General features: G+C 46.2%; 1 protein-coding gene across 2 annotated transcripts in view; it reads right to left on the bottom strand.

Annotated features, from left to right (window-relative positions):
- Positions 1–2,177: 2,177 nt before the first annotated feature.
- Vit (vitrin) overlaps positions 2,178–13,184 on the bottom strand; it is a 121,558-nt gene continuing 110,551 nt past the window's right edge. For both annotated transcript variants that reach the window (XM_036171046.1, XM_036171045.1), the window contains 4 exons: positions 11,070–11,173; positions 7,994–8,220; positions 5,219–5,732; positions 2,178–2,655 (listed from right to left, as the gene is read on the bottom strand). In XM_036171046.1, the coding sequence (XP_036026939.1) occupies positions 2,477–2,655; positions 5,219–5,732; positions 7,994–8,220; positions 11,070–11,173 (1,024 nt within the window). In that variant the 3' untranslated portion in view covers positions 2,178–2,476. The remainder of the gene's footprint in view (positions 2,656–5,218; positions 5,733–7,993; positions 8,221–11,069; positions 11,174–13,184) is intronic.

Raw genomic sequence — 13,184 nt, forward strand, 5'->3', positions numbered from 1 at the left:
AACACTAGTCTTCATGCTTGTCTGGCAAGGGCTTCCCCCACTGTGTCAACTGCTCAGCCCAGTGAAATACATATTTATATCACATTAGCTATTATAAGTTATATAGATAGGATGTAAATATGTGGGAGGGAGGATGTACAGAAACCATATGAGATATGGTACAGTTTTATATAAAGGACTCAAGCATCTGAGGATTTGGGACTCATGGGTGTGTGTGTGTGTGTGTGTGTGTGTGTGTGTGTACATTTGGTGATGTGTGCTTAGCCATTTGGGGCATATAGAAGCCAGAGATTGACATGACATCAGGATCTCTCTCTCAGTTGTCTTGCCAACTAGTTTTTATTGAGATGGTCTCTCTCTGAATCTGGAGCTGTTTTGGCTGGATTGGCAGCCTAGTGAGCCCCTAGGATCTGCCTGTTTCTGCCCTCTGTTGCTAAGAGTAGAAGTGTGTTGCCATCCATCCATCCATCCATCTTTTGTTTGTTTGTTTTGTTTTTTGAGACAGGGTTTCTCTGTGTAGTTTTGGTGTCTGTCCTGGATCTCACTCTGTAGACCAGCCTGGCCTCGAACTCACAGAGATCCACTTGGCTCTGCTTCCTGAGTGTTGGGATTAGAGGTGTGCACCTCCACCACCCAGTCCATCCATCTTTTGAGTGACTGCTGGGAAGGCAAACTCGGGTCCTTGCACAGTAAATGCCTTCCTTCCCCAGCGCCATCTCCCAGCCCAGCCCAGTGTTTTTAATTAGTGCTGTATTGTTTATGGGTATCAAGACATCTTGTAAGCTAAGTATTAATTCTGCTCACTGGATAAAAGCCTCAATTTTTATAATAAAAACATCTCAGACCTAAATTAACCAGACCCAAAGTCTGTTATGATGTTTTTATTTATTTGCAAGATTTATTTTTGCCTCAAGCCAGAACAGCATTCAACACATTTTTTTGAAAAGATTATTTATTTTTATTTTATGTGTACAAATGTTTTGCCTGAATGTATGTCTGTTTAACACATGCATGCCTGGTGCCCATAGAGGTCAAAGAGAGCAATGGATTTGCTTGAACTGGAGTTACAGATGGTTGTGAGCTGCTTCATCGATGCTGGGATTGGAACCCCGGTCCTCTGCAAGAGCAGCTAGTGTTCATAATGGTTGAGCCATCTCTCCACCCCGCCCCAGATTTTCATAAAATAAAAAAAAAACCTTAGTAAATAGTCATCTTTATTTAGGGATCTTCTTGACATTTTTTTAAGTGCTGGGGTTCAAACCAAGCACCCTATGCATGATGGTCAAGTACTCGACCACTGAGCTACACCCTAGTCCTTTTCACTTGGATGTTTATTTTATATTTTGAGGCAGGGTCTCATGAAGTTGACTAGTCAGGTCTTGAACTTGTGATTCTTTTGCCCCAGCCTCTCGAGTGGCTGGGATTGTAGGCATGTGCTCCCATGCCCATCACTGAACATGCCTTTGCATGCACCACATGTGTATTTTACAGGCAGATGGACCAGTCCTTGGTGGAGGATATGAAGCTTGATCAAGCTCCTCCCACTTCATGTTTATGAGTTCCGAGCTCTAGTACTGATTTTTTTTTTTTTTTTTTTTGCAAGAAAAGGAACAGTAGAGGATGGCCCCCACCACAAACCTGGAGACTTATCACATGATCCATGAAATTCTTTTAAACATTTATTTAAGCCACTCCTACAAAAAATAATAAAAAGATCACATAGTTCTAATGAGAAATAAAAACAAATTTCTCGTAAAAAGCTCAATTCAAACCTGTCATAACAGCTGTCTTATGAATATGTACACGTAGCTAGAGTTCTCTCTTTGTAGTTAGAGTCTCCTGCCTGGCCCACAGTCAGGACAAATCTCTCTCACCCGCCAGTCCCACAGCCGCTCAGACCCAACCAAGTAAACACACAGAGACTTACATTGTTTACAAACTGTATGGCTGTGGCAGGCTTATTGCTATCTAGTTCTTCTATCTTAAATTAACCCATTTCTATTAGTCTATAGATTACCACGTGGCTCTTGGCTTACTGGTACCTTGCATGTCTCTTGTCATGGCGGGGGCTGGCGGCGTCACTCTGCCTTGCCCTTCCACCTCCCAACATTCTCTTCTCTCTTGTCCCACCTATACTTCCTACCTGGCTCCTGGCCAATCAGTGTTTTATTTATTAACCCACCAGAGCAACACATTTGACATACAGAACATCCCACAGAATGTACAACTGTCAAAATGTGAATTCTTCAGCACATGCAAAACAGTGCAGCTTTTGGACCCAACCTTCAACTTGATGGGCAGCTTTTTACAGGCAGACTTCGAAGCATTTAAACCACAAACAGCAAAGGATAGTAACAACGCATGCATTTCCCCAAGGCCTACCAGAGCTCTGCCCTCTTCTTATGCCCCAGAAAGAGGGATAATGCTGGGGGATCGTCCCAAGAATCAGTAAGGTGGCCAACTGTCTGCTCCAAACTCAGTTCCGAGGCTGTGAGTTGAACTCTGTACAGATATTCTGGATGATCCTGGGGACGAATTTGTAGAGGTTGTCAAACTCATCCACAAAAAAGGAGTGGTCCCTGGCCGGGTGCGTGGCAATCACCTCCAGCTCCTCCTGAGCAGCCCATTGGATGCCTATGGCATACGTGATCACCCCTGTGGAGACAAAGAGGATGAAGCAAATGTCCCCGAGCAAAGGGACTGATGATGAATATTTTCCTTCTGGGTTCCCCCAAATCAGAAACGTGTCAAAGGAAACCAATGAAAGAACCCCAGTAAGGCTCTAGCTTCTAGAAATAAACTAAGTGTGACTATTCACTCAACAAACACTTTGGACATCACTCTATACCAACAGCAACAAAATTCATATAGCTGTTGTGTTAAGAGTGTATAGTCTGAGGTTGGGGATTTAGCTCAGTGGTAGAACGCTTGCCTAGCAAGCGCAGGCCCTGGGTTCGATCCTCAGCTTCAAAAAAAAAATTTAGTTGGGCTGGAGAGATGGCTCAGCCGTTAAAGGCTAGGCTCACAACCAAAAAAAAAAAAAAATCTAATTTAAGAGTGTATAGTCTTTTGACCTTACTTGAGTATGGAGTCTCTTACAGATAAAATGAAGAAGTAAGTGGTGATGAGGTCATGCTGGAGCAGAATGGGTTCCTAATTCAATACCACTGGGTCCTTAAAAAAGGAGGGAGAGATGGAGACAGACACAGACAGTGAATGACAATTGACGGAGGTCAGACAACCCAAAGAACTGAGGAAGAGTTAAGGATGGTGCTACCCAGAGTCTCAGAGAACATATTTCTCCTGACGAGTTGATGTTGGGTGGCTAATGCACAGAACGGAGCAAGAAAAAAATGACTGTTTTGCTACAAATCTGTGGTATTTTCCAGTTTTTTTTTTCTATTTAGGTATTGTCTAGGATGCAAGGAGCCAGCTGTGGGTTTTAAAATGTTTTCAAGGAGCAGCAAGAACAGTTTTGCTGTTTGTTGGCTTTTGTCTAAAGATGGGAAGACTTTACCCAGGAAAAACGACACAACAGCCGTAGAAACTGGGTTTTCCAGACCCCAGGACCACAGTGTTGGGGAGAAATTTCTATCAGCAACAAGGGCAGATGGTCACCTTGGATAGGCTTGGTACTCCAGGGGACACAGTCCTTATTACATTTTCAGACCGAATCTCGGAGTTGGGAACTAAGACAAGAAATCAACCCCCATGTCATTAAGGCACTTAACAAAAATCTGAAACTCCAGTTCCAGAGCATCTAACACCTTCTTCTGGCCTCCTAGGGAACTGTAGGCATGTGGTGTATAGACACACATGCAGGCAAAAACATCCATACATACAAAATAAAAATAAAAAGTATATAGAATATTCTAAAAGGCAACCCAAATTACACATAGGTGCGGAATAACAAAACCAACCATGGTACCGAGTTCTGTGTCCTTGCTTAGGACTCTAGTGATCACTAACCCACTCGGTTTACTTTCTCTATCTTTCTATCTATCTATCTCTATCTCTATCTCTCTATCTCTATCTCTCTCTATCTTTTGATGTTTTGAGATGAGGTTTCACTATGTAGCATTGACTGACCCAGAACTTGCAATGTTGACTAGGCTGGCCTCGAACTCATGGAGATCTCTTTGCCTTTGCACTCTCTGGAGTGCTGGGATTAAAGCTTGAGCCACCCTGTCTGGCTCTTGGTTTGCTTTTTATTAGTACTTGAGGTTTTCCTCAAGCTTGTTACATTTCCACAACACTCTTCAGAACAAGAACAGTATGTCCATGGGTTGTATAGGGGAGGTTTAAATGCAATTGATTTCTTAGAAATGTTTATAAAATACTTTGTTCATCTTCCATGTTTTTAAATCTTCTTTTGTTGGCTTCTTAAGGCTCTACATTTTTTCTTTGTTTATTTATTAGTGGGTGTGCATGCACACACATGAGACACAGTTCCTGTGTGTGCCACACCCTGAGTATGTGGGCAGAGGATGGTTTTGCAGAGTTAGTTCTCTCCTTCCACCTTTATGTAGGTTTGGGGGATCAAACCCACATTCAGACATGCCTCTATCCATTGAGCTATCCCATGAGCCCTCTTAGGAAATTTTGCATGGAAATCTTTTAAAATATTTTGAATAAGATTTCCCCCACAGGACCAAAATGTGGTTATCAGTCATTGCCCAAAATAGTATTTTACATCAAGGTATGTAAAATAGCATGTGCTTATAGTCCCAGCACTTGGGAGGCTGAGTGAGGCAGGAGGATTTTGTGTTTAAGGCAAGCTTGAGTCATATAGAAAAAAAATCCCTGAAAAAAAAATCAAAGTAAAAATGAGTAGTCACCTCAATATTACATTTTTTTTTGGGGGGGGGGAAGCTGTGGATCGAACCCAGGGCCTTGCGCTTGCTAGGCAAGTGCTCTACCACTGAGCTAAATCCCCAACCCCAATATTACATTTTTTTTTTCAAAAGGCGTCATTATTCTGTAAAATGTACAAACATGATTTGGAGTCAAAGAAGCTAGAGACTTGAGATATTTCATAAAGCAATGAATCAAATCCTCTGCAAGAATAGCAAGAGCTAACCACTGGGCCATCTCTCCAGCTCCCTCTGTGTACACTTTCTTAAGTCAGAGACAGAGCCAACACATAACACCAGCGACCCTGGTCCTCCACCCCTGCAAGAGATGCTTCTGTGCCCGTGTTTATAGCATCCGTGCTCACCCTTCTGGTAGGCAGCCATGGCTGGGATCCTCACGTCGTCGTAGGACCTGCCGTCGGTGATAAGAATCATTACCTTCCTCTTGTTGGGTTTGGACTTCTTGAAGAGCTGTTCGAGGGCATACTGGATGGCAGCCCCCGTGCTGGTACCTCCACTCCAGTACCCCACCCTCCTGATGGCACTGAGGATGTCGGCTTTGCTGTTATACTTGTCGAACCCAAATTCCAGCCGCTGTTCGTAGGTGTACTGCACGGCCCCGATGCGCGTGTCGGTGTCCGAGATCTCGAACTCCTTGCTGAGGTTGGCCACGAACTGCAGAACAGTGCGGAAGTTGCTCGTCCCCACGCTGCTCGAGCCGTCAATGACAAAGCCGATGTCGGCCGAGTTCAAACAGGTCTTGCTGCAGGCCAGGCGGTCTGTGTCGCAGACCCGCTTCACCAGGGGCTGCACCGTCTTAGGAAGGCTGAGCCAGCTCGGCACGTTGAAGGAGTAGAAGCCGTTCGTTCTGCACACCGCCTGGAAGAGAGAAAGGAAAGACGCGGTCCAGGTCAGGGGGTCAAGTCCTTCAGCCTGCCGTCATCACCCTTCACCACCAGGCAGGCTTTGCAGAGTCATACTTCCTGTATCAGACTTCACAATGCAATTTATTCCAGCTTCCTGGTTGGGTGCCACTGAGGTCAAGACCCCTCCAGTAACATCTGGACTCACTCCAGTGCCCTCAGCTGGGTCCCTGCCTTCGTGGGAAAATGGTCAGATGAGCAGATTCACAGGGAGATGCGCATCGTTGGCTTTAGCTTCATGTGTATGCATGCCTCTGCTGGCTCCTCCACGTGTTTGTATTGGAAACCAGCCTGAAGTGTGGCATTTATGGGTACCAACCACCCCGGGGGTGGGGGAACTAAAGAACGCTTTTGTTCTGATACACAAACGGGGATGTTTCCAGGGCAGCCCTGTGCCCCGCGGGAAGGGATTCACAGTCCGTGAGTGGCCACATGTGTTGGAGCCACACTGGATGCTCTTACGGTCTCTAATTGGATTCTCACGTAGACCCCTCATCATGAAACAAAGGGCCGGCTGTGAAGGGACATCCTTGAGTCCCTGAGATTGGAACATCAGTTTTATCTGCCATTAAAACCAAGCTCTGCCTGGCACGCAATCCTGCCTCCAGGCAGATGGGTGTTTGTCTGTCTGTGCCCAAGCTCGTTCCAGAAAGAAAAAAAAAAATCAAAGAGAATGGCAAAAAAAGCCTGAGCAAGTTGGTTAGTATGTCCTTAGAAGTGACTAGGCTTGTGTCCTGAAAGTGGGTCATCAATCCTTGATCCTACTGACCTCTGGGGATCTGGCAGGGGCAGACTTCACGACTACAAATGAACTTGTATAACGACAAAATTATTTTAAGCAAGAAATAACCGAAAAATTTCCTAGGAAACATTTTTTTTTTTATTGATTTATAAAAACCTAAATGAGGTTCATGAAACTTTCCACAGCCTAGGTGAATGAAGGCTGGGTCAGAGCTGAGTGCTGGCTAGTGTGTGGAGAGAAGGACTCCCACCAGACAGCCCGTGGAAAGGAGACAGTGGTGGGTGCTGGCTGTGGACTGGAGATGGGTTTGGCGGGGAGACAGTGTACATGTGGAGGTCACGACAGGCTTGACCAGGAAGGGAGGTTGGGGCCTCATTCAAGAGTATCTCAGCTGTAACAGGTGAGGGATTTGGAGCAAGGACCCCAGATTAGGAGGATGTTTCAGAGAAAAGTGGGGAAACTCAAAAGGGGAAATGGACCAGTGATGCGGTACCATCTGAGACTTGGGAGGTCGTTTAGGACTGGGATAATAGCAGAGGGGGAGAGCTGTGGTGTGGGTATCGAGGCGTAATTCTGGGATGCCACTGCCCTTGGGCAAGTGTGGGGCTATCGAGGAATATCACAGGAACATGACCATTCTGATCTGGGAAGTATTGTGGTTGATATATTGTGCACCCCAATAAACTTATCTAGGGGTCAAAGAACAGAACAGCTGCTATATTAAACATAGGTTTAGGCAGTGGTAGCACACGCCTTTAATCCTAGCATTCCAGAGGCAGAGATCCATCCAGATCTCTGAGTTCAAAGCCACACTGGAAACAGCCAGGTGTGGTGACACACGCCTTTAATCCCAGGAAGTGATGGCAGAAAACAGAAGGGTATATAAGGCGTGAGGACCAGGAACTAGAGCCTGGTTAAGCTTTTATATTCAGCTGAGATTCATTCTGGATGATGACTCAGAGGATTCCAGTCTGAGGAAACAGGATCGGCTGAGGAACTGGCGAGGTGAGGAAGCTGTGGCTGGTTCTGTCTCTCTGATCTTCCAGCTTTAACCAATACCTGGCACCAGGTTTGTTTTTATTAATACTTTTTAAGATTCATGCTACAAAGATACCTTTTGTTTTCTACTATGTACTCGTGTGTGTGTGTGTGTGTGTGTGTGTGTGTGTGTGTGTGTGTGTGTGTGAAATCTACCTGGCTGTTTGGTTAGGCTCCTCAGTGTTGTGAGAGGAGCATGGAGAAACTTTAAATGAGACTTTGAGGACACTGTTCTTGCCCCCGCTCTCAAGCTCCTGGTTGTGAAGTGAGAATAAGGGTTAGTTTTGAAAATTCCAGGCTCCCCTATGGGAGCCCCTACCACTTATTCACGAGTTTCATGCACACTCAAAGGCTCTAGAAAACAGCACTGAGGTGATCAGAACTTTTCAGAGCGCAGAGGCTCCTGCCCTTGAGTGGGTCCCTGGGCAGTTACGTACCTTGCTGGCAAAGTTGGGCTCTATCACATACTGCTTCTCACTTTCAGCAGCCCCCTCGACGGAGATGAAGAAGACGTTAATCCCCGACTCTCTTGCAACTCGTGATGCCTCTTCCACTTTGTCTGTGGGCCAGCCGTCCACCAAGACCACAGCCACATTGGGAGCGCCACCCCTGTTTCCATTTGCTTTGGAAAAGAAGCTCTTGGTTACAAAGGAGATGGCGCGGCCTGGAAGGAAAAGAAAATTTGTGCTCGGAGTGATTGTGGTAACTATGAATATAGGAACAGATCACAGCAAACATACTCATTCCCTCTCTGGTTGTTTGTTTCTTCTTCCTCCCCTTCTTCTTCTTCCTCTTCTTATCTGTCTGTCTGTCTAGCTATCTATCTGTCTGTCTGTCTGTCTATCTAGCTATCATCCATCCATCATCTCCCTCTATTGTATCTATCTATCTATCTGTCTATCTGTCTATCTATCTATCTATCTATCTGTCTGTCTGTCTGTCTGTCTGTCTATCTATCTATCATCCATCCATCATCTCCCTCTATTATCTATCTAATCTTATCTATCTATCTATCTATCTATCTATCTATCTATCTATCTATCTATCTATCTCTGTCATTCATCCATCCATTTATCAGCCAGCCAGCCAGCCAGCTACCTATTGGCTATCTATTTGAAACAGGGTTTTTCTGTGTAGCTCTACCTGTCTTGAAACTTACTCTGTAGACCAGGCTGGCCTCAAACTCACAGAGATGCACCTGCCTCTGCCTCCCAAGTCCTGGGATTAAAAACATATGCCACCACCGTTCAACTTTTTCTTCATAAAAAAAATCACTTTATTTTTCGGTGTAGAGGGCAGCAAACAGACAACTCACACACGATGTTGTACAATTGTACAGTCTCCCCTCAGCTTCATTTTTAGATGCATAGCTTCTAACTGTCTCTTATTTGAAAAGAGAAAGTTTTAGGGTCTAGCAAGCAGGAGAGAGAGACTTCTGTGATGTCAAAGGGCCCCGTTTCTGCCTGGGTATTAGACTTTTATCAGGCCCCTAAACAGGCCCATGCTGTGTCTGAGAACACAGGATGGGAGGGGGCAATTTGGAGTGGCAGTAGCCTCATCCTGGCCTCTTACAGCCTGAATGGGCCTGGTGCTTCTGCTATTGTGTGATGGCTGTCTTCCATAGTTGATGATGCCTTTTCTCCAGTCCTAGACTGAGGGCACAGGTCTGTCTGGCCATGGAGGGAGTGTACCTCCTAGGAACAGAGAGGCTGGGTCCTAGCCCTAGCTGTGACAGTTACTGGCCATGTAGGTAACTCAAGGTCCTGGGGCCTCGATTTCTAGACTAACAGTCTGCTTCAGCCGAGTGCCACAGTCATGAGGAATGATGGAGTCTCTGGCATCCTTTTCTCATGTGTGTATTTCATACTGTGCAAGAATCTCAGGACATTTTCAACTAATTCAACCCACTGTCCCAGTTTTCCAGAATTTTCTCAGTTTTATCATTGAATGCCCTAGGTCCTTCTGGGCATACTGAGATGGCTGGCTGATTTTGAGTTAGCTTGGCTGCACAGAGCATGGCTCTTAACTTATATCCTGCGCGTGCGCGTGCGCATATATGTGTGTGTGTGTGTGTGTGTGTGTGTGTGTGTGTGTGAGAGAGAGAGAGAGAGAGAGAGAGAGAGAGAGAGAGAGAGAGAGAGAAACAGAGACAGAAACAGAGACAGACATATATAGAGAGAGACAGACAGACAGACAGAGAGAATGGGGAATGTAGGGCACGGCCCTAGCGCCATGAGCTGTGCATACCACTCCCCTCAACATGGCAAAATTCTGGCTGGAGCAGGTTCATGACAAGGCCTTCTTGACAGAATCTGAAACCGGTTCCTGACACTGGTAGAGGTAGCGGCTCCCTTACTGTCCCTTGATCTGCACGGCACCCTGAGAAGTCATTCAGAAGTTCGAGCTACAGTGTGCTTCTTCCGCCCTTTCTAAGCTCCTTCATGAACCAAATCCCCACATGCCTCAGTCCGTTCCGTTGACTGTGTTCCCTGGATTCCTGAATGATGCGAGGCACAGCAAGAACGTATCACCCCCTGAAAATATGTACCGGCTGGGTTAGGACCCCTCTCTGACCTCATCAGGGGAGTCGAGTGCCTGGCTAAATTTTTCCCGTTGCAGTTTTGCATGTGTAAGCACAATATTGGACACAAACACGTGATCCCCTCTGTCACACTTATGATGCAGTTAATGTGGCTTGGCAGACATGGACTTAGGAACTTGGCTAGTGGTTATTGAGCATTGCATTGCTGGGAAGGAGTCTGCGTCTTCCAGATATTAATATTCTGGTCACTAGAGAGATATGAGGTAGAGGGAGCTCATTATTCAGCCTTTCTATAATTCCAAGGATGCTCTGTGGAGCTCTGCTCGCTGCTTTACTCCATACACTTACGCTACCAGAACTGGCATTTGAATTCCCTTGGCCTTAAACGGTTGGAAGTTTCCCTAGAGCAGAACCAGCCTTCCCCCAGTCTTCGAGCATGGTAAAACCATTCCCCCTTGTCCAGTCTCCCCCGGTGAACAGGTCCAATGGGACTTCTGGGGCTGTCCCACTGAGAACTAGACCTCGGACTTCTGGTACCACTAGCCCCTCCTGAGGTTCACGTGACACAGGAAACTCATCTTCAAACACAGGACTTGTCTCTCCTGGCTAGTCACTATCCCAATGGCTTTGATGGGGACAAGACCCCCAAAGGGACCTCCTGAGTGGAATAGTGACAGACTTTCACACTAACTGGTTGGTAGCTTATAGGCTGACCATGGAGGAGTCACACAGCTATTCTGTTAGTCCCGGGGAATGTGGCTGCAACCCAAAGAGACTCTGAGGCACCGGTGTTCTGACCATATTCTTGCACCCGAATCCGTGGTAATACTTTAGGAAAGAGATAGAGGTTGCATGTCATTTCTTGATGGATTATTTTTTCCTCCTCCTCCAATATAGAATATTATATCACAACCACATAGAAGGAGCACCATGGTAACAAGGTAGAATTAACCTGAATCTGGGTCACATACCTACATTAGAAAGGCCTCCTCTCTGGGTAATTTTCTCTATGGCTGTCTTCAGATCTTGAGAATTCATGTGGGTTTTGAGGTTAAACTGGGTAGCAGGGTTGTCTCTAAAGCAAACAAGAAAGAAAAGTTGGCTAGAAAATTATTCCCGTCGGAGGAAGGCAGAAATCATGGCTGATGCCTTCACGTACAAGTAAGATGGATGGTGTGACAAAGCCTGAGGCTGGGTTCATGAAGTGGTCCTCGGCAGGCAAGGTGATAACCAGACAGGGAGGCTGGGGTCCTCCACAGGGAACATAGAGACAGCAAGATGCTTGGGACAGGCTTGGAAGGTTTGAGTGCTACTTTTTTGTTTGTTTGTTTGAGACAGGGTTTCTCTGTGTAGTTTTGGCGCCTGACCTGGATCTTTCTCTGTAGACCAGGCTGGCCTTGAACTCACAGAGATCCTCCTGCCTCTGCCTCCCGAGTGCTGGGATTACAGGCATGTGCCAACACTGTTCGGCCTTGAGTTCTACTTTTGACTGTATGTGCCAGGTCATAGCTGTGTAATCTTGTTTCTTCTTAAAGCAGGGAGAAAAGTTGTCTTTAGTTCATCCCCTCAGCAATGGAATTTCCTTTCCTTTTATTGATTTCGTTGTTTGACAACATCTTACATGTGTACTTGCATATCATGTATTCTGACCGTCTGCACTTCTCTCCTCCCTCTTATTTTCTCCCCATCTCTTTCACTGCTGCCCACACACCCTGTCCAATCTTTACTGGTTCCTTTTTCACATTTATGACTTTTGGTTTGGTTTTGTGATCTGTTTGGTTTAACGAGGGCCACTGTGTGACCATTGCATTGGAAATGTCTATGAGCCTGGTGGGGTCCTCGGAGAGCACACAACTTAGGACAATGATTTCTCCACTCCCAGAATCTACCAACCTAGCTGTATCATCTTGAGGAATCATTTGACTTTTGGAGGGGTCCAGCTTCCTCAGAGATAAAAGCATCATCATTACATATCATACATAACACGATAACACAATGATCACATGGCTAATGTTGTCCAGTGGGATTCTACCACACTGGACAGTGAGTCCTCAATGTCTCTGGATTACCTAGGTCCTCTGCAGTAAGAGTCTCAGATGTTAGCCACCACACGGGTGACCAGAGACCTGCTAGCCATGCCCTGGGTGCCCCCCAGCACTGGAAACAATAATGAATAGTGGTACCAGGAAGACCACTGTACCTGTCTCGTCTTGTGACTCCTGCAAGTAGGTGACATGACTGACCTCTCATCAGAAGGTCAACGGCATCTTAAGACAGCTGGGGCAGATCTGGAGCAAGTTCCCTGGTGAGGCGGAATTAGGACCCTTCTCTAGAGATGAGTATGCATACGTGGGAGAGCAATGAGAACACGTTGGAACTTCAAGTGGAGGGTGTGGAGGAGTGCCAGAGGGGTGAAGTTTCTCCCAAGTGTGTGTGCTCCCTCAGTCACGGTGTGAGATGAGGTCATACCTCTGGAGGCCGTGACACTCAACCAAAGGCAGAGCAGACCCCCAAAGAACACATCCTGTGCAGCCACATAAGGCTGCATGCTTCAAAAGAGCTGGGCTCTTTTGACCCGGGAGCCTGCAAATTACAGAGCTAGTCCAGGTAGGCTGTGGGGCCAAGTCCTCAAGAGGTAGGAAGTCTTTTTTCACAAACAACAGAAGTCCAGCACTGAGCAGCTGCTTGGGAAGTTTGGGAGGAGAACTCTAAGGTGCCTGGTTCTTAGCTTGTCCTTGAGACTCCATTGTGGTCCACAGGGAACTGGCCATCAGGATTTCAGACTAATGAGGCATTCTCTGCCTCCTTCCCATCTCTTTTTCTTCCCTATTTCCAACCTCCCTCAGTGTCTCAGGCTGATCTTAGCTATGCCCAGAAGGTGTGCTTATCTGAATGGCAGGCGACAGCAGTCTGGGAAGTGCTGTCTTCGCCTCCAGCCACTGATTCAAACCCTGTACCTATCCACATAACCTGCATGTCCCCATCCCTCATGTCCCAGAAGTTCAGCTCTCTTAACTTTTATTCTTTTTTTTTTTTTTTTTCTGGAGCTGAGGACCGAACCCAGGGCCTTGTGCTTGCTAGGCAAG

This window comes from Onychomys torridus, chromosome 21 (assembly GCF_903995425.1).
Source record: "Onychomys torridus chromosome 21, mOncTor1.1, whole genome shotgun sequence".
Taxonomy (NCBI): domain Eukaryota; kingdom Metazoa; phylum Chordata; class Mammalia; order Rodentia; family Cricetidae; genus Onychomys; species Onychomys torridus.